The following is a 20,870-nucleotide window of genomic DNA, read 5'->3' on the forward strand; positions in this document are numbered from 1 at the left end:
TCTCCAACTCACACCACTCCATCCATAGATAATACTGGAGTATCTTCATTCTAACTCACACCACTCCATCTATGGATCATCCTGGAATATACTCAAACAGACCAACACAACATCATCCAAGGATCATGTAAGAGCACCACTACATCACTTACTTCATACCACAGTATACTGTGATAAACCTTCTCTTTGCGGTATGGCTCCTGAAAGTCTAGTAGGGAATATGGTTATTCATTAATATCATAGCCATAATATCAATGACAAAAATATCGACAGGTAAGTATTTATAGATTTTCTATTCCTAATTCCACATATATGTACCTTGAGGATATATATCTTCAGGGTAGGTAGATATGGAGTAACGAAAAGTAAATCTATATTTCTCTGTATACACTTACCTTTCAAAATTTGTGTCTACAATATAAGGTATAATGATATTCCCTACTCACAATTCCAGAATACAACCTCTCCTTGCCACAGATTTCCACACAATGTCCCACACACAGATTGTACTAGAATAAAACCACACAAACACATAACATCCCATCCATACACAACACTATAGTGTACCTAAATGCTGTTAATAGCTTATGCCTCTGATGTTGCAGAGTGTAATACAGGTGTTCATGTGTGTCTGTGCCTATGCATGCTTCTATCCAAATCTCTCACAACCCACCCACATCAAACGATAGATCATATAGGAGTTAACTTGCATAGACGTACCACTCCAACCATCGTAAGTAGCGACTCAGACACCAAGTTACGATGCATTCTCTATACACACTGACTATACTTAGACAACACAACCTCCTTCTATACGTTCAACATATAAGAGGATTCACTTCTGATCTTGTCTATCCACGTATCATTCTGAGCACATTCACACAAACACATGTCATGAATCATGGTGAGTCCACTTACAGAGCTCATGGCTCTATCTCTTAGACTATAATGACTTTTCTGGCAAACATCTGTCTTCCCTCCATATTCATACTGGAGTATACTGGAGTATACTGAAGTATACTGACACACTCCCATACCATGTCACCCATGCATATATACAGGAATATACTATAAAACTATATCATATTCCACCAGTAGAATGTAATGGAGCATATACACATACCTACACCAATTCACCCATAAAGCACGCTGTTGCACACTAGTAACTGAGCTGCACAGCATCCATGGATATTACCGGATAATACTGACACTAGCCAACCTGCTTAGGAATACGCTTGCACAAACAACCACATTCAATCTATAGGCCATACTAGAGTACATTCATATAATTTAACACCATAAAGCCCATGTAAATGTGTGGAGTATAGTTGTACATGCCTGCCAACATTTATCCAAAGACAGGCTATAGTATACTCACTTATACCCTGCTATCCTAGTTGCTACAGAATGCAACACACCATGAATCACACAAATGGCCCATTTAGCCATTTAACACACTGGGATATATTCAACCCACAACTCCCCTCCCACCCATAGATCAGGGTTTAAAAATACCTTAAAACTGTTACCCGGGCCACAGGCATAGGAACCAAAACTATCCACTCAAACTTGCAGTAGCATACTTGACCCATGGACAGGGCAAAGTATTTTTTTATTGAAGAAACATCAGAAGCAATACCTGAAGCATGTATTTTCTTAACAGTGTCCAAACTCAAGAACAAGCATAAGAATGCAGTTATTAATAGAACAGGGTAAGGAGACTTTTATGTAGGCAGCCCTGCTCACTTACAAGAGTAGTCAAACAAAACTGAGAGCAAATAAAGGCTCAAAGAAACCCCATAACATTCTACATTTAGAGCTGAAAGTCTGGGTCTGATTTGGAGTTTGGCAGACGGGTTACACTTTGTAAATCTGTATTTGTAATTTGTATTTGTAAAGCGCGAGCTACTCACCCTTACGGGTCTCAAGGTGCTGGGGGCCGTCGTGGAAATTAATTGAGCTGTTGCCCAGAGTCACATGGTGCTGAGCTGAGCTGAGCTGTCACCGGAGATCCAACCGTGAACCCTGTGCTCCGAAGTCAGCTGCCCTGGCCGCTGCACCACACCACTCCACTCTCACAATGTGACAGATACCCTGTCCGCCTTTTACAAGTGCATTATATACTATGGCACTTGCCATAGGGCCGAGGGGATATCCATTACATTTGGATGGAGTAACCCTTCTACCAAACTCTAAATCTGGCTTTCAGTCTTTAGTCACTCATTGGAAGCAGTATGTGCCCTGTTATAATGGTGTCTTCTCTTTTTTAGGATCTAAAACCAGTTTACTCTAGTTTATGGCCACAACAGTGGGGTTTTAGAACCTGAGGGATTACGCAAGTGACATAATTGAAGGGAAACCAAAACTCCACCTTCAACCCCACTCACACTTTCAAATGGTTGCTTCAGATGCCTGACCCTGCAAATTCAGCAAGAAACTGAAGACGCAGCTCTTCAAAGAGCTCTACCACCCTACTTGATAGTAGTATAGATATTTACTCCCTTTTTGTAGGGGATTTTGAATCTTATCTCTGGTCTCCAGTCTCTGTTAGGCACTCTGTTGCTCCTCAGATTGGTTCGTGCTACATGAGTAGCACTGGATATGCACACTTGATACATATGTGCCTTTCCCATTGTTAGATGATACTAGTGCAAGATCACCAAAACACTCCACGCTGTACCTACAATACTGAGACCCAAATGAGTCCTCTGTTACTCATCATTCATCAGTCATACTGGAGTATGTACCTGCTGACTTTGCATAAGTTATTCTTAGCACTCCCTTTCTTACCTCTGTTTAATCAGTCCTTCGCAGACTCAGGCCACCATCTGATTCTTTCATATCATTCACCCATGCACCATATTGGAGGCTCTTCATAATCACTCCATTTTCTGTTGGCCAAACTTTTCCTACCATTTAACAAAGTCCATTCATTTATAATTTATATTACTGTAATTTCTTTAACCCATCATGAAATGTTGGCTAGTTATCAGCCAACAAAACAAACATCTTAATATATAGAGTTTTAGAGCTATCCAGGCCATTTTTAACGAGTGTTTACAATATTTACTCTCATTTATAAACCATATTACGTTATTCCCACTCAGCCCCTTGTTTACATCACTGAACCCATCTTATTCATCTACCCAACCCACAGATCCTCTGGAGTAATACCATGTAACCTATCCCTTCATTCCAGAGATGACACGGGAGTAGTATCACCCACGGTGGCATCCCTAATCCACAGATCAGATCAGGTATAGCGACACTGTGACCCTGCCCACATCTGTAGATCACACTGAGCTAACACTGTGCTGTCCAACCGAGCTAACACTGTGCCACCACTCTTAGCTAAAACTGTACCATCACTCTGAGCTAATACTGTACCACCATGCTGTGCCAACACTGTACCATCACACTGATAAAACCTAGTACTATCATGCTGAGCTAACATTGTACCATCACACTGACCTAACACTGTACCATCACTCTGAGCTAATACTGTACCATCATGCTGAGCTAACACTGTACCATCACATTGAACTTACACTGTACCACCACACTGAGCTAACACTGTGCCATCACACTGAGCTAACACTGTACCATCACACTGATCAAACCTAGTACTATCAGGCTGAGATAACATTGTACCATCATACTGAACTAACACTGTACTATCACAGTGAGCTAACACTGTGCCATCCCACTGTCTCATCACACTAACCTTACACTGTAGTTCACAGCACTTGAGACAGTGGTATGTGACAATTTTTTGGGTTTTTTGTAAACTGCTACTATCCACCCTCTGGTAGACTTGGGGTGCGTTGAGTAGCATGAATTGTACAGCCTCTCGTGTCCCTTCATTGGCTTCCCATGCTAAAGCCACTGAAGTTTAAAAAGGTTCTTTCCTTTTTCTATGAAACTGTGGATGAGCACGTTGGGGGAAACACAGCGGGGCCAGTAGTTCAACCACGAGGATGTTCCTCGCCCCTAGTCTGAGAGTGTAACCCATTCTCTGGAGGCTCATTCTGCCAGGAGTTCCTGTGTGCGACCATTTGGTTGCTAAACAAATAGCTGACGGGTTCTAATGGGTCGCCACTCACACTAGAAAAAAAGGAGACTGCCCAAGTGCCCTAACCAGCCCACAGGATTTGGTGGCCGTACACAGAGATAACTCCATGCTTGCAAAATTAGCTAAATGTAATGCATTCTATGGCTACCTCGATCGCTCTTTTCTTTCGTGGTAGTAGGAGTCTAGTAAACTCTGAGGGAAGATCCTGTTGTGGTTAATTATCAACCTTGAAACCACCTGTCCTGTTTCTGGTCGACGCTTAGGTCCATTCTCAGCTCTTGGGGAACCCACTGCACCTCTCCAAAAAGAATAAGCACTGACTCTTGAACCGAACATTCTTCCCTGAAGCAGACTCAGGCACTCCGGCCTATCCACACAGCCAAAAAGAGCTGCAACTCATGCATCCATTCTCACAAACTAGCATCCCTCAGACCGGCCGACATGCCACCAGCTCAGGCGCGCAACACCCATTGGACTCAAAGGGCTTCAGCCCCCTCCGCCCGTCGCGTGTGGCAGCCCGGGATGAGACAGCTTCCCGGGCACGCACACAGCCGCACCCAAGCATTTCACAGGTATTTAAGAGACCATTTGCATGTTAATGAGGCCTTGCTGTTGTTTCACCCCTTCTAAGAGCCCCTGCAGCTCCACTCGGCCTCTTGCTTAAAGATTCAGCCACCCCCCAATTTTTTTTCTTAGCCCCCCCCCCCCCCGAAATTTGGCTCTAGTTGCGCCTCTGCACCATCTAGTAGGTGAAATCAACTATTATGCCACCACATCTAGGCTGCGTGTGGCACTGACACCTAATCAGGCCCACCGGGGCATGCATGGCGCACCCCCCCCCCTCCTTGGAACGCATGCCTGTGTTTTGTCTCCGCATGCGCTCAGCCTTCACTCTGCTAAGAAGGTTCCTTACATATAGAAAACAGCAGTAACATGCCAGGGCTCTTTTATTGACCACGGAATCGTCCGCACAAGACCAGCCCAAGAGGTGCCACGTCCTGTCAGCAAGAGAGGCGCTTCTTCCAAGCTTCAGAGTCAGACAGCTGAAGAGATGGTGGTGGTTGACTGTCAATAGAAAGCATGTCCACTCTGACAGCACTCAAGGGGGCGCGCGGGCATTAGAAATAAAACACTCGGGCATCAGTTAGCAACTGGGGTGGGGGGCAACGCCAGAAAGCACACACTTCAATCCGTTGCAGGCTACTTCCTGTCCATGAATCGCATGCTTTGTAGACGTGTGTTGAGGGCACCGCCCGCCTTCAGATAGCTCACCTCACCATGGCGGAAGGAGGAGATAGGGTTGGGTTGAGGTACTCCACATCGCGGATATCTGACAACAAAACCAAACTATACAGTTCTCATGCATTCCGCCAAAGTTCTGGGCGAGCAACACGGCAACATTTTGTGAGTTTTCTTCTGGTGCCTGTATATAACTGAATATTTACGCATGAGATGGCCAAACATATTCCCATCAGAAAGTGTCACTGCAATATTGGCATATTTGGTAGGATAAAGATTAAGCCGGAGAGGGACATGTTTGGAATAGGGTCTAATGAGAGTTAAGAATGAGCTCAAGAAATATATGTTTGATGCACGGTTTCATATGTTTCCTAGAGATATTTAATACATTGGCAAATGTGGTATCAAAAAGTGTATTTTTGATGTGTGGGCCACCTTACTGCCAAAAATATGCGCCTGGCCTAGAGGCTAAGATGATGAGATCGATGTATATTTGAAGCATGGCCTCAGAAACCTGTGTTTAATATACAGGTGTACGTGATCTCAAAACATGTATGTTTGAGTCAGGGAGTGATATGAATGGATTGATATCTTTTAAAAGTGTAACATATAATGTAATATTATCTATAAGTGCAAGGAGCATTTCTGGAGTCATGAATATTAGGGGGTAAGTAATGACAACATTTTCTCAGGCATGTATATGATTTAGAGCAGGTGAAGGCCCTTTTAAGAGACTGAGAAGCCACCACAACCTTGGCGCACGTGACGACACCCACGATCAGAGCGCATGCGCAATAGAAGTGAGCTTTACCTTCAGGTTGCATGCTCCCGCGTTATAAACTAGAATAATAGTAGTGCAGGCATACGCGCCTATCCCTCCATTTATCATGAAGGTGCATCCAGAATTAAATATACATTATAACAATGCAAATTCGCCACCCCTGCCCCTAAGAAAACGCCTTCAGAAATAAAAGCCAAAGCTCAGAATACTGCCGATTTACTGGACCAAGTTTGCCGATCAATCAAACTACTGCATCTCACCCTATGTTAAACAATCAGCGCGGAAAGATAGTTGAGATTCGATCAACGTGCTCTCTGAAAACCATGAAACCGGAGAGTTGCACTAATGCAAGACACGGGCAGGCTACTCCAATCCCTTAAAGAGGCGCTGGAACTGGTCTTGTAGCTAGTTGTTTTCTGCCCTCTAGTGGTCAGTCGGTGTGTTGCAGCGAGCGAAACAAGATGTATTTTCCAAGGCTTTTTGTTGCAGTGGCCCTTACAGAGTAAATGCGACTTGGGGAATGTATTTCTCTCTTGGTGAAATAAAAAAAACTGCTCGTACGGTGGTCTCAATATATTTCCCTTCAGGTTTCAGATGCCACCTAGGGCTGTGCGTTCGTTTGTTTGTAGGGCGGCCTTAAAGGTAGGTTGACCAGGCGTCCAGCATTTGCCAGGACTGTCCCAGTTTTTCACCAGCTGTCCTGGCAGATTTTAGGAAATTTAACTCATGTCCCAGTTTTTAGAGGATCGACTGAAAACGGCGGGCGGTGCCTTTTTATGTTTTACAAGCAGGGATAGCTAGCAGTTGTATCAAGAAAGAAATGTAATTAACAGCAAGCTACTGGGTTTAAAAATTACATTTTATGTATGTTTTAACTGTCTGTTCTGTAATTCTCTGCTGAGGAACGCCGTCATTCTGGGCGCTCACTTGAAGTAAAATTGTAGTCCTCCTTCTATTTTTGTGAAATGTTCCAGTTTTTGGCATTAAAATTCTGGTCACCCTACTTAAGGAAAAAAAAATAGGGGAATTGAAAAGTCTGCACTGGGTGGACATCTCACTGCTGGCAACTGGCACTAGGATTTCGAAAAAGTGACCAAAACGCAACAATCATAACCCCGCAGGCATTATCAGTGGTAATGTCCTCTTTAGAGGGCATTATCCACTGATAACTGCCCTACCTAGAATTTGACACCTGCCGCCAAAGGCGAGGGCGTCCAATGAAGAACAATTAACAGCTTTTTACATCTATTTGTGAACGACTCCCTGGTGCATAGCTGGATTGTGGCAACAGAGTGGCGATGAAGAAGCTGCAGCTGAGGTTATGCTGAGGTAGGGCTTGATGGTGGCGGTGGCTAGGTTATTGACTCGGTGCTAGTCTGAGCTGGGTTTAGGCTGAATTGGAGGGTAATTCAGCTGGGACTCTGCTAAACTGTACAAGGCTTAGTCAATGCAAGGTCAACCTTTGCATAGGCTGGGCTGACATTAGGCAGCTAGAGGTAGTCTAACCTGTGTCTGGGATGTGCTGTACAAGTCTAATCTGGGAATTGGCTCATTTAGGGCTGTGCATTAAGGAGAGTGCGATTGAGCTGGGCTCAGGCTGAATGAATGGCTAGGCGTAGCTGAGAGCTAGACTGAGATGATGAGTCGTAAGCAACAAGTGTCGAGAACAATGTATGTGTGTGAAATCGCAGATCATACTATGAGAAAAGAGAGTTAGAGAAGTCTGGCTACATATCGCCCAGCTCAGGGGGTGGCATGGTGGTTTCCACAGTAAGTGAGAGGGGTCGCAGACTCCAGGTTTCAAGAAGGTGCCATGAGAGAGACATCATGGTGACAAGATGGCTCCTGAGCAGAATCATTTGTCTGTGAGAAGCTCAGATTCAGCAGGAGAACCCTGTTTGGATAATTTATTGGTGGTGACGCATGAGAATGGTGAAAGACAATTTTTCAGAAAGAGTGCGCATTAAGATCTCTAATAGAAAGAACAAAGGAGTGCGCCCTTAGCGACTGCTCGCTAACATTGAAAGAGGGCATTTGACTGGAGCTGTGATTATGAGAGCAGATTAAAGGAAATAGAAAATCCTCAGAATTCTGGATGAAATGCTAAATCTTCAGTTGAATCTACTGGTGGAATTTTCTCCACTCTAGCGATAGTGTGCTGAATTCTGCTACCAGCTTAGTATTTACTCTGTAAATTGTGCACTTTTATCATTACCACTTTACTCTAAATCAGGCCTTAGAATTAATTCTCTGTATATATAGGAGAATATTGACACCTCATCAATCTCCTGAGATCAGATTGCCGCGTGACCTTTGACAGTGTGAACAGATGGGAAATTGATTTGATGCTGCAGACCTTGAATGGGTGATCGGTTGCACTGGGACGGGACAGTGTAACCCTACTTTGCACTGGAAAACATGTTTGAAGAAATGCATGACCCAAAGATGCCACAGGGAGGAGGGAATATGTGACTGTTACTGACAGGATGCAGAAAAAAAACATCCTACGCTGAACGTTGTAACCACCATTCACACACACAGCCATAAATCTGGATACTTTACATACAGTTCAAGTCTTAACAAGGCTAAACTTTGAAGTCTCGCACCTTTACAAGTCCTGGATGGTAGACCAGGATGGACATACATCTGGGAGCCAAATGTAGCTGACAGACCAGTATCAGAGCCGCTTCCTGGCTGAACCCTATCCTTGATGTTCAAAGGAGACCTGGAGAAGAAATATGCGGATAAGGGGTTTCCAAGATGTTCTTGTGTTTTCAGTTATGCTTTTTCTTTGCTTTCTTCATAGGCGTTTTATTTCATTGTATTTTTGTTTTTTGAACAGAGTTAATTTCTCCCTGATTGCTGCACCGTTGCCTCCTGGGATGCCAGGGAGCTGGATGACACTGCTCCACACCAGGAGGGGTTGGCCACTCATAGGACTCTCACTGCACCCAATGTTATTTTTATCATTTGATCTACAGCTATATTTTCTTCTCACTTTTTGTTTTTTGCATGTGCAGTTTTGTAAAGCAAAGTCGAGGTGCTGTATCTCGCAGCTCATCCGTCTCCAGCGTAAATTCACCGTGAGTTGCTCTCTGTTACAATATTCAGTGTGTGGATTGATGGCATTAATAAACCTCCCTTTGGCACCCTTCCACTCATGCCTTCTCCCTCTCAGAATCATTCCCTTAATGAAGGTCTCCTCCGGGTGTCCGCACTACGGGCTGCTGGAAATTCCTACCTGCATCATAATGCTTTATGCTAGATGTCAGTACTCCTGCCCTCTTTGGTACTTTCAGTCACTGACCTTCCCTTTTCCTTCTTCTGTTTTGTTGATTTTTTTCTATCTATCTATCTATCTATCTATCTATCTATCTATCTATCTATCTATCTATCTATCTATCTATCTATCTATCTATCTATCTATCTATCTATCTATCTATCTATCTATCTATCTATCTATCTATCTATCTATCTATCTATCTATCTATCTATCTATCTATCTATCTATCTATCTATCTATCTATCTATCTATCTATCTATCTATCTATCTGTCACTCTGTCTTATCGTGTATGTCAATCTCTGCCTATCCATCTGTCCATTTACATCTATCTGTGCATATATATTTCTTCTTTGACTTTCTATTTTTTACCTGTTTTTACCTCAGTGTTTCGCTTACTACTTCCCTTCCACTTTCTTCACCTACTTTATCTACATCTCATCTTTTTATCAAGTTGCTGTCTCTTGTTACTTCTCCCTTGTATTTGTCTGCCTTACTTTAAATCCTGTGCCCCTGTCTACCTCACTGTACCATATTGCTCAGCCTCTGTGTTGCCAGGGTTCTAGCCTTCGCTTTCATTCTCATTTTCCCCATCAGATCTGCTTTTCCTACCTTTATTTCTGGTTCCACGTGTTAACTTTCTGTTTGTGCAGTGTGGCTTGTCCTCTGTTCTTCTGGCCTATCCATCCAGGCTGTGGTGTCTTCTCTGTGCTTGTTATTTGGTTATGTTGCTGCTAAAACAGAAACATAAATTCACCAAGCTTGCATGATTTCATCAAAAAGAGGAAACAAATGTACTTTTGTGAAGAGGAGGCCAAAGCCTTGTGCCTAACAGACTCAGAGAGCACTTTCCATCTGAAGATAAGCTCCTACCAGCTTGGCGTCCAGTGCCGCCTATCAAGGTGCATCCAGGATCTGCCAACAGGGCAACAAGAGGGTGTACTTGGGTCTTCTGATCACATGATGTAGCTCTGTGAACTTATGGGAGAGAGGTGGCACACTTGTGCAACACTTAACAAAGTGGAGAAATGACCAGGCAGATGTGTTTCCAAAAGTGGGTACCGCATGGAGGTGTAGTTCATCTAAGTAATTGCTTGGAGGCCTCTCTACTTTGTATCCATATTTATGGTCACCTCTCACTCGTCTAACTACTGCATATCTTCTCACCTTCATGTAAATCTCTAGGGTTCCTCTCTTACTTTCCCTTTTTCTCTTACGTTATCTCTCTCTATCTCCCTGTCTCTACTGTACAGCATTCTATCATCTTATCTTCACGAAATCTGTCCCTTGTGTAACTGCAGGCTCATCTCTCTATTAACAATCTCTTCCATGTGTACATAACTGGGGTATCAATCTCTGGGGTTTCCCTCTTTCCCATGATTACTTACATACTTTTCTCCCTTGTGTGCCTCTTTTGGGTATCTCACCCACATGTAAATCTTTTGACTCACTACAACCTTGAGGGTGAGACATTGCTTTACTAATACACATAACATATCTATTTAGCACCATTTATGTTCCTTACATAGTTATTAGGGTAAGCTCTTCCGCATGTTATTGTTTTAGTTTAATCTCCCACCTCTTTAAATGTTTAGAGTTATCTCTGCCTCATGTAATTCTTTGTAGTGATGTCTACCGCGCCACTGCTGTAGTTTTGTATTTTCTCTCTCCCTTTCCTTTAACTATTATGGGGCGTCTCTCCCTCATTTAACTCGTGGGCCATTTCTATCTCACCTTTCTAACTTTTTAACTCTATCAATCTTTCATTTATCCAATAATAGTCATTGGTTAACAGCTCAAACTCTTAAAACAATTGAAAAAACAAAACGTGTGCAGTGGTGAGCAATCTACAAGATGAACTAGTTGGGATGTCTATAGTAGATATAGGAATTGTTCGTATCCACAACTGGCATACCAGATGACATACTGCACACAACAGTTGAAAAGGTCTAAATGGATCACCACAGCACAAACAGATATACATCAAAGTAGAAAACTGGAAAAGTACAGCGGAATCGAATATCAAATCACTTCAACGGGAATTTGGCTTTACAGGCAGGACCAGGGAAAGACATATGGACACCACCAGCACATCATGACCAGTCCACCAGCTGAATAACCCATAAACATTTTCCTGTTGCCGAGTATCAAGTCTACAAGAGCCAATGGGATTGAGTGGACATATATAGCTGCAAGAGGATAAGCAGATCAATTTTTGCTCCATGACAGAAACATGTCTCGACAACACAACCCTCATTTAACCTACTTATCTACAACCATTTTCAATCTACACAATCTACTGAATAAGACACAGTTTCTGAGATGTAGTAATTAACGTAGTGTAGTGGTATTGTACCGCCAGCCTATTCTCCCACAGACGGGTGCGCGCCAAACACCTGCACACTCTTACAGAACAACTTCTAATTCATACTAGAAAGACGAAAGCAGTTTACTAAACAGGAGTTACTTCAAACTCTGGCTCTGCTATGGAAACCAACTTCACAATTTCGGTCTCTTTGATCCCACAAAGCATGGAAGAGATCACACGGTGGACTCTATCCTTACCCAAATTCCCAACTTCATTAATCTTACTGTAGGCACGATCAACTTGACAAATGACAAGATTTTGTAATTTGAAATGGATCTCCAAAAGCCAACCAAACAAATTTAACGACCTTGCTAGCTACAGAACATTAGGAGCTGTAAGAACATGATAAGAGAAAATGCCAGCTACACACTGGCTAAAATCCTCCAGCCCGAGTTCAATTAACGGATTTCTGAGGAATTACCACTCTTGAATAACAACACACTCACAATAGTGTCCAATTCACTGATACCACATTAGTTGTAAACAAGGACACAAACCCTACTAACAATGGTCCAGAAACTACATTAACTGAAAAGAGATTTCAGAAGACTTAAATGAGCATAGTAAAAATGACATTCAATTGGCATCAAATACCAGCTCACAGCCGAAAATAACATACAGTAAATCTAGTTGACAAGAAAACAATAAATGATGAGTGTGAAATGAGAAATTTCAATTTAGCAAAATTGAACAGTTCTTAACAAATGTATGCCACCACACAAATCCCCATCTGATCAGTAGAGAATGGTTCCAAAAACATCAACCACATAATAGGTAAAAATCAGATCATTGGAGCAAACAATACACAATAAGAAATTATGCAAGCAATCCAGTTCCCTAAGAAATGCAAGGTGGATTCTAAATCCGTCCCCAGTGTTCACTGAGTCATTCTTTTCCACATCCAGTAACATATTTGTGATCACAAACAGCATGCACAACATCAACCCAACAAATGATAACACAACCAGGCCCATTCCTATCATGAATGGGAAGCAAGTGCCACGCCCTTAGTGTCCTACTCAGTGCATCATTCTCCAGTGGATCCTTGCCTACCAAACCTAAGACAGCATGAGTATATATAATCGTAGAAAAGTCTACCTCTAAAACAAGCAAGTCACTGAGCTGCAATTCACCTCCAAATATCCTATTACTGAGGAAAATAGTAGCTAAGGTATCCAAGATGTTCATCTTGAACTGTGATCCGATATAGCCCCTTGTGTTCAATACAACTGAAATCACCAAGGAAATAGAGGCTCACAACTTTCCAGGAAACCAGATGTGTAAACAAAGGCCTGAAAAATCCACACCTGACATAAAAACTAGAGTACTATCCTACGATGACAATGGTGGAATGGTAATACAGGAAGTACTGGATTTTCAGAGACCTCAAACATACAGTAACTTATACGTGGTTTTCATCGTTGCTAAATAATGAGCACTTGCAAAATACCATCAGTGAATTCAACTTTCCTGACACTATCACAACATATTGAGCACAAATGGGCTCAGCATTGTTGCCAATTTACTTCAGCATCTACCAGAAGTCACCACATGACCTATTAGCTTATATAGATTTTATGCATATGTTGATGACTCAACTCTTCCCCAACATCTCAGGGTACCCAACCACTTTTTCTGGCACATTCAACAGGTACCTCACAGTCATCACACATTGGATGGATATTGATAAGTGGAACCCCAGCAGCGATAAAACAGAACTGGTACTAGTTGTCTTAAATAACAGCATCTCAAAAGTAATATCCATTTGCCTGCTGGTTATTATCGGTCACGCTTATTTCTTATTTTATAAATTGAAGATGCAAGGAGTGCAATTCTAGTCCGAGTTAAACATGTAAATAAACCATCTCTTAAGCTGCAACTTACTGTGTAAGACTCCAGAGAAATCTTCAAATAACGAGGACAAGATGAGGAGAAAGATCATAATAGCAGCTTCTTTGGCATTGGGTACCTCATACATAGCTAGTAAAAAGTTCACTGGTTAATGGATAACCCTCAGAACAAGTGAAACATTGCAATTGAGACATATAAAGTCTAGGACAATCACAGATATTTACTATAACAATAGAAAACCCAGCATTCCACAAAGAAGCCTCAGGGCTAATTCCCAAATCAAAATGGAGGCACCCACCATGCATGAAGGACACTAAGAAGAGAAAGACATTCTCTGTAGCAGTATCCAAAGTTTGAAGGACTCCCCTACTCACAATCTTTATTACATTCCTCTGGAGAATATCAACACATTTTTTGAAAGCAATACAATTGTAACCTGCACCAGATACACATTGTCATACGGTCCAGACATGAGTGATCATGGGCGAAGCAAATGATTGGATATGTGAGAGTTCAAGTGCTATTTAATGCTAAAATGCAGACGTAAATACAAATCTCCCTCTCATGTAGCACATAAGGTCATCTCGCCATGCAGTAACTACTTCATGTCACCACTTTGTCATGTAACTGAGTAGGATCATCTTCCATTAGAATATCTTTTCAGTATTATCTGTCTCGTGTCATAATTAATGTTCATTTCTCCCTCATGCAACTCTTTACATTCATCTTGCTGTCACAAATTGTGCCTCGTAAGGTCATCTCTGTCTTGTCTAAGTCTTTTGGGTCATGGCTCTCTTTTAACCGTTACTCTTTTTTTGGAGAGAGGTGACTGTAAACGGTAAATTGTATGAGAAAGAGATAAGCAGACTTATGAATCTTCAAGGTTCTGTCTTACTCCAGCAACTCTTTCAGGTCATAATTCCCTAACATAACTGCTTATGATTGTCTCAACCTTGTGTAACTCGTTAGGTACCTCTCTCCCCTACGTATTTCTCTAAGATAATTTCTTTTTTGTTTAAATATTGAGGGCAATCTTTTCTTCGAGTATCTCTTTTGACTTGTCTTGTCACTTGTGCTTTTTTTATTGGTCTCATCTTCCTCCTGTACCTCGTAAAGGTCACTTCTTTCTCATGAATTCAACTCACTGGGATAATGACTTTCATTGGATGTGTCCACTTTGAGGTTGTCTTTCCCTTATGTATGGAGGTCATATCGCCTCATATAGAGACCCTATGCTCCATTTTAAATGTAAATCACTGGAATAACTTCACTGGTAAGTATTCAATGCCTTACGGCCTGATTACGACTTTGACGCAGTTGCACTGGCTCTCCACCGACACAGCTGCACCAAAGCCGCGCAAGGACCGCTGGTCTTATTATGAGTTGAACTCGTGTAAGGCGTACAGTCCTTTCCCATGGTGGTACCTGGAAAACAGGCACCGCAATGGGAATGGCAAAAAATGTTCAAGCACGGCATGGACGATCATGTCCATGCCGTGCTGCAACTTTGGGGGAATACAGACATGGAGGGCACATGTTCTGCCCCCCTGAATGTATCCCAATGATGAGGGGGACAAGGGGCCCCCTTTTGTTTCCCCACCGCCAGCCTATTCATGGCAGAGCTCCCATCATGAATTGGCTGGTGGAACTCATAATATGCTGAGCGGGACAGCGCTAGTCCCGCTCAGCATGTTACATTGTAGTGCAGCTCCACCACTGCCAGGGAACGACTGCTCGCTGGCGTAGCCGGTGGTCATCCGCTGCAATGACTTTTGAAGTCGTAATGCGGTAGACGGACCACTGCCATCACGAGCCTGGCAGTCTTATGACCGCCAGACTCGTAATCAGGCCCTAAGTCTGTTTCCTTCCTGGTAAATATAAGTTCATGGGGTGCATGGATCCCTCATTGATGTAAAATCTTGGGTTCATTGCTTCACGTGATACAGACCTTCTTTCCATTGTCTACCCTTTGGTTGTGTACCTCATCGAGGCACTTCTTCCTCTCATATGTGGACCTAAGAGATAGTTCTCCTATTTGTTTCTATTTCTTAGTGGTGTTTTTTGTTCTTACACTGCACTCACTGCCTTCATTTCTGGTATATTGTGGTAATGAGTGTCATTAGTATACGTCATTTTCATATGTTCATTGATCTTGTAGCTAATAATCACAACTTTAGCCGAATTCGGATCATTATTTTACTGTTGGATATGAAGCACCTGGGGACTGAATTTAGATAATTTCAACTTACACAAGCAGGAGAAGTGCTCCAAGGTAAAACGCCACACTCTCTGCCGGGCTATTCCTTCATCAAACCCCTCCCCCTGCAGTATCTTCCCCCACCTCAGTGGTGTGATCTGACCTTCATGTGTGCAATACATTCAAGTTGTCTGCTTTATCCACATGCCCCTTTACTCCCTACGCAACCTGCTCCTGACATACTCTTTTCATGCGCTAACTCGGTGTAATCTTTCAAAATGTGCATTACTTAAGTTGCCTTCCTTTTGTATGTAATACCCCACTGGTGAATTCACCAGCAATGAAATAGGCTTAGCATGTATCACATTGTAGTCATACCTCCATCATGTGTGTAAACGCCTGGCTTATTACCTTGTCATGTGAGTGACCCATGCCCTGTAGAAATATCTACAATTAGTGGATCATTGTCTAGCTCATGCCTATGCCTCCTTAAGGTAGGGTAGGTTAATAAAAGAGTACATCACTGTGTATATTTACACCTTGTTGGACTTTTGTTATGAACATATGCTCACTGAATGGCCCCATTGTTCCCAGGGTTGGGTTTTACATACTTGAATCTTACTCAGTTGACAACAGTTGTTAGGTATTTCCATCACATATAATTTCTGAGGGTGTATTGAGAGAACATTTGTAACCAGCTGACAGAGCCTAGACTAGCAGTACTCACTACTTCCTGTGCAAATCCGTCTGAATATGCCAACTATACTGAAAAGAATCCCCTTGTGCAGAACATTATTATCCAGTTTTCTTTGGATGCCTTTTTAGTAAACACTCCTAGGCCACTGACTACACTGCTTCCTGCAACCCCCCACTCACACAAAAGCCATGCAGTCAAATGTATTTTATTGGAAGTGTGATCAAGCCCCCTCCATGTTTTGTCCCAAAGGGAACTTTGGGGCCGATTATGATAGCGGGCGGATCGCCACCACCGGCCCGCGGTCCGCCCGCCATCACCCTGAATATTCCCACCGCCAAATTAGGATGGCGGTAGGAATGGGAATGGTACCGCGGTGGACGGAAAGACCGTCTGCCGTAGTCCCGCAAGGCGGTCCTTTTCTGCCCGCCTTGTGGGACATGGTACAATGGGGCAATGGCAGCGGTGCCGTGCAGGAACCGCCGTGGGCAAGTACGATGCCTGTCTTTTTCGGCGGAGATCCCGCCGCAAAAAGACAGGCGGTGAATGCCTTCGGGGTCCCGTTGCGGCCCCCGGGGGGGTGGGGGGCTTCACATGGGGTGTACCTATGTTATCCCCCTGCATTTGCATGTACAAGGTGGCAGGCACCGCAGGGTGCCTGTCATGTTGTACATTCAAATGCACAACATGTATTTTTACATTGCAATGTAAAAATATGGGATGCGCCCAGCGAGCGCATCATAATTGGTATTGTCGTACCGCTGCACCTATTGCGGGCGGTCCCTTTTGCCAATGTGATGGCAGGCAGACTTTGTCCGCCCGCCATCGTAATCGACCCCTATGTTTTAACTTTCTAAAGATAGAAGTTTATTTTAAAAAAGGAGGCTTTTGGGGCCCGAAGTGACATCAAGCTCCTTAGTGGAAATGAAACCGAGTGGGCAGACATTGGTAGATATCAGTTTCCAACTCGAAAAATAAACCAACACGTACAAAATGCTGGTGTGTGCAAAATTCTGGTTTCACCACTAAAGTTTTTCAAAAGGGACAGACTTTGGAACTTCGAGAAGCTCAAAGTCTGTCACCATCGCAAAACTCTAACTGTAGGCAACATTTCTGGTAAAGAAGATTTTTCCCATTAAAAAAACTATTTTTATTACAGAAACCATCAGCAATAAATATGGGTTTCGATATTTTTTTCCCTGCAAAGCCAAGTTAACAAATTTGGACGGCACTGACAAAAGGATTAACTTACGGTCACAAATTCAAGATGTTTAATGGGAAGTCTAAGTTTACTCAGTATCCATCAGCTATCATCCCCAATTCAACCCTCTGGCTTTTTGTAAATGATAACCATGCCAACATGCACTTCTGTTGTTTCCTAAATAAGAAAAAGATTTGATATAGCAGTGTCCTAGGAACCGCCACCTGACCGTGGTATATAATGTATGCCTGTACCTAAAACATAATGTGTAGCTAGTGTCCGGCAATGCCAGGTGCATCTGTGGTGTGATAGGCATCAACCTTCATATCCCGTAAAGAGGTAGGTATTTTATTAGTAATGTTGATTTTTCTTTCAGGAATATAATAGTGCACGTCAACCTGCAGTTCCCCTACAACATTATCAACATTATCAACCACAAAATATCTAACTACCAAACTATGGTGGTCCAAATATTGACTTTCTATAGCAATAATATAAATGTCCTCCATATCTACTCTAAAAATATTGACAAATATATCATAAGTATGAAAATAACTACTACCAAAACATCCCCAACAAAAATATAGTATTTAAAAAATGGCAATAGACTTACGAGAAATGTAATTGTGAGGCTCACATTGCAATAAGTTCTTTCTTTCGATGCCACCTCTTGCATAAGATCTTGGCCCTGGTATCCTGGTCCTGATGCTTGGATGCTAAGGACTAGTTGGTCCAGTTGTTTTTAATTAGCAGGACATGTGATCCTAAATTGGGACTGTCTGTGTAGTATTGCTGGTGAACAGCCTTCTGCTGAGTCAGAGCTTCAAACAGTCATCCTAAAGCAAGTCTTCCTCCTTGTAAGGACTCGTGCCTCAGTGTGGTGTTAGGCATTCTCTACTCTGTCTGGCCAAGAAAGGTTCTAATCTGTTTATAGTGACATTAAGTGTGGTGTCTTTTGACAATTCTAGTCTAATTTTCATGCAGCACAGTGCAAGGTGGGCTGTCGATGTCTAAGGGAAGGCGTAGTCTTGTCTGTCCCTAGGAACTTAAAGCCCTAGAGTGTTCTGAACAGTTTTAGTGACCGTGAGCCCTACGGTAGAGTAGTATTCCAATCTGTTCCCTCAGTTCCAAAGGACTATAATCTTCGCATCTCTTCCCAGTGAAATTAAATTCTAAGACAGGATAGTATTTTGGTGCTTGCACGTTCAACGTACTGGAGTATGCCATTCTCTTTCTAGCGATCTCGTACTATACTGTACTCGAATACTTGGATTGCTTCCTAGTGCCATAGAGCTCCGTGGGACCACATTATACGGCTCCATTCACAGTCAGATCTAAGTAGTTCTGTTTATATAGTACAGCAGAACTCTGGAGGGTAACCATTTAGCATTGCATGCTATAGAGAAGAACAGGAGGTGGGGAAAGTTCTATGTTAGAACAAAGCTTTATGGAGGGTTGATGAGGTGCACCTTGAAGAGGTGGGTCTACTTGACTTTATTTCTGGATAGCATGTGTGATACAGTCAGACTGATAGGAGGTGAAATGTTGTTCCAGATCATTATTGCTTAAATGGAAAAGTCCTGACTTTTGAGTTTCTCCCTTTTGTACTTTTAGATTTCAAGCCTGATGATGTTGTGGCTCCTTGTGTGCATCTGAGGTCATTTATTGTTCGGAAAAGGTATTCTGGTGCACAGTTACCTCTTGTTTTGTTGGTATGCAGAAGATTTAAAAAATGTGGAGGACCAGATGAGGCAGCTAATTTAGGTTTTTAAGTTTGGGGCTGATGTGTTTTTTTTTTACAGTCGTTAATGAGATGGGGGAGCAGTGTGTAGTATGCTCTACTGTGGTGTCACCTGATATTTAAAGTCCGTTATGCGAATGAGTAGGTTGTTATCTTCATCATGGAAGGAGAGGATCAGGGCGCAGGAAGTCAACGTAAGATTAATTTTGGTTACTTGGGGCTTAATTAACATTAGTAAATTGATCTATTGTTATCTTGTTTAATTTTTGTAATGTGAGCCTGAAAGTAGTAGTCAGTGTTGATGGTGAATCAGAGCCGTCCGGCAAACGGAGGTATGAATCTCCCTAGCTTCCTGCCCATAGCCAATCTTGAATCTGTATTTGTGTTGTCATTTGTGAAGTAGGTGGGATTTATTTTCAAGCAGGCACAGCTATTCTTTTCTGAATGAGGTCAAGGCAGTGTTTGAGTCATTCGGTATCACTGGCATCTGAAACTTCTATGAATGTTGTGTGCATTTTGATGGATTTTGTGACTGTGTGTGGGACGCCAAGGGCTCCATATAGAGGATGAAGATTATTACCTGGAGAATGGATATCGGGTCCATTCTATAACCTCAGTGGTAGTTTCAGGGATGTTGATGCGTCCATATGGAAGAATTGATGATTTGATAGATAAGATAGCCCTCAGCAGCTGGCTATAATGCTATATTATAGCTATGCTATAGCCTTATAGCCCAGTACTGAGGGCTATACTGTTTTTTAAAGGCCCTGAACCCATTTCATAGGCCCGAGCTGTAGGTATAAAGACCAGTATAGCCCCACACAGAAGGGATATAGTTCCATTAGAACACTCCACCACTGAGTTTGAGTCCTGTTAATAAAAGAGAACAAATTATGGGATCACAAAAATGACACATTGTTGTGGCTGAAACAGCCAGTTTTGAAATATCTGGACAGAGGCAAGGCGGAGCAGACTTGACATTTTCTTCATTACCAAAATGGCCACGGTGTTTGTGAACTCTTTCACAAAATGGTGCTTAGTTGTCTACCTCTAGGGTGTGTCCATCCAGCAGGGCATATTTGAACATGGAACTGTTGGGGGGGAGGTCAGTGATGGCCAAAGGTCTGCTTGTAGTGGCCTGACTCATTAAATACCCACTGCATGAGGAGACTCCTAAACATGTTTCAATAGAGAATGGCAACTCTCCCCTCATCCACTAAAAATTATCCCTGTAGAGATTTTACTTACAGCCTTAGGTAGATTATAAGGTACCGGCCCAGAGGTTGGTGATGGTTACTTAAAAGGATCTTCATGTAAACCAAAAGACTTGTTTTTTAAAACACGGCTATAAAGAGCCTTATTATCTATAACTATCTGGGCCATTTGTTGTCCAGATTGGCTGCATTTGGAATTCGTAAGCCATGAGTGTCTTGTTTAATAGCCTG

General features: G+C 42.6%; 1 protein-coding gene across 1 annotated transcript in view; it reads left to right on the plus strand.

Moving 5' to 3' along the window:
• The window catches only part of CACNA1B (calcium voltage-gated channel subunit alpha1 B), a 1,044,174-nt gene that overhangs the window by 795,631 nt on the left and 227,673 nt on the right, over window positions 1–20,870 (plus strand). The window contains exon 19 of the mRNA XM_085611669.1: window positions 9,113–9,175. Within this exon, the coding sequence (XP_085467795.1) occupies window positions 9,113–9,175 (63 nt within the window). The remainder of the gene's footprint in view (window positions 1–9,112; window positions 9,176–20,870) is intronic.

The sequence above is a fragment of the Triturus cristatus genome, chromosome 1_2 (genome assembly GCF_964204655.1).
Source record: "Triturus cristatus chromosome 1_2, aTriCri1.1, whole genome shotgun sequence".
NCBI classification, from domain to species: Eukaryota; Metazoa; Chordata; class Amphibia; order Caudata; family Salamandridae; genus Triturus; species Triturus cristatus.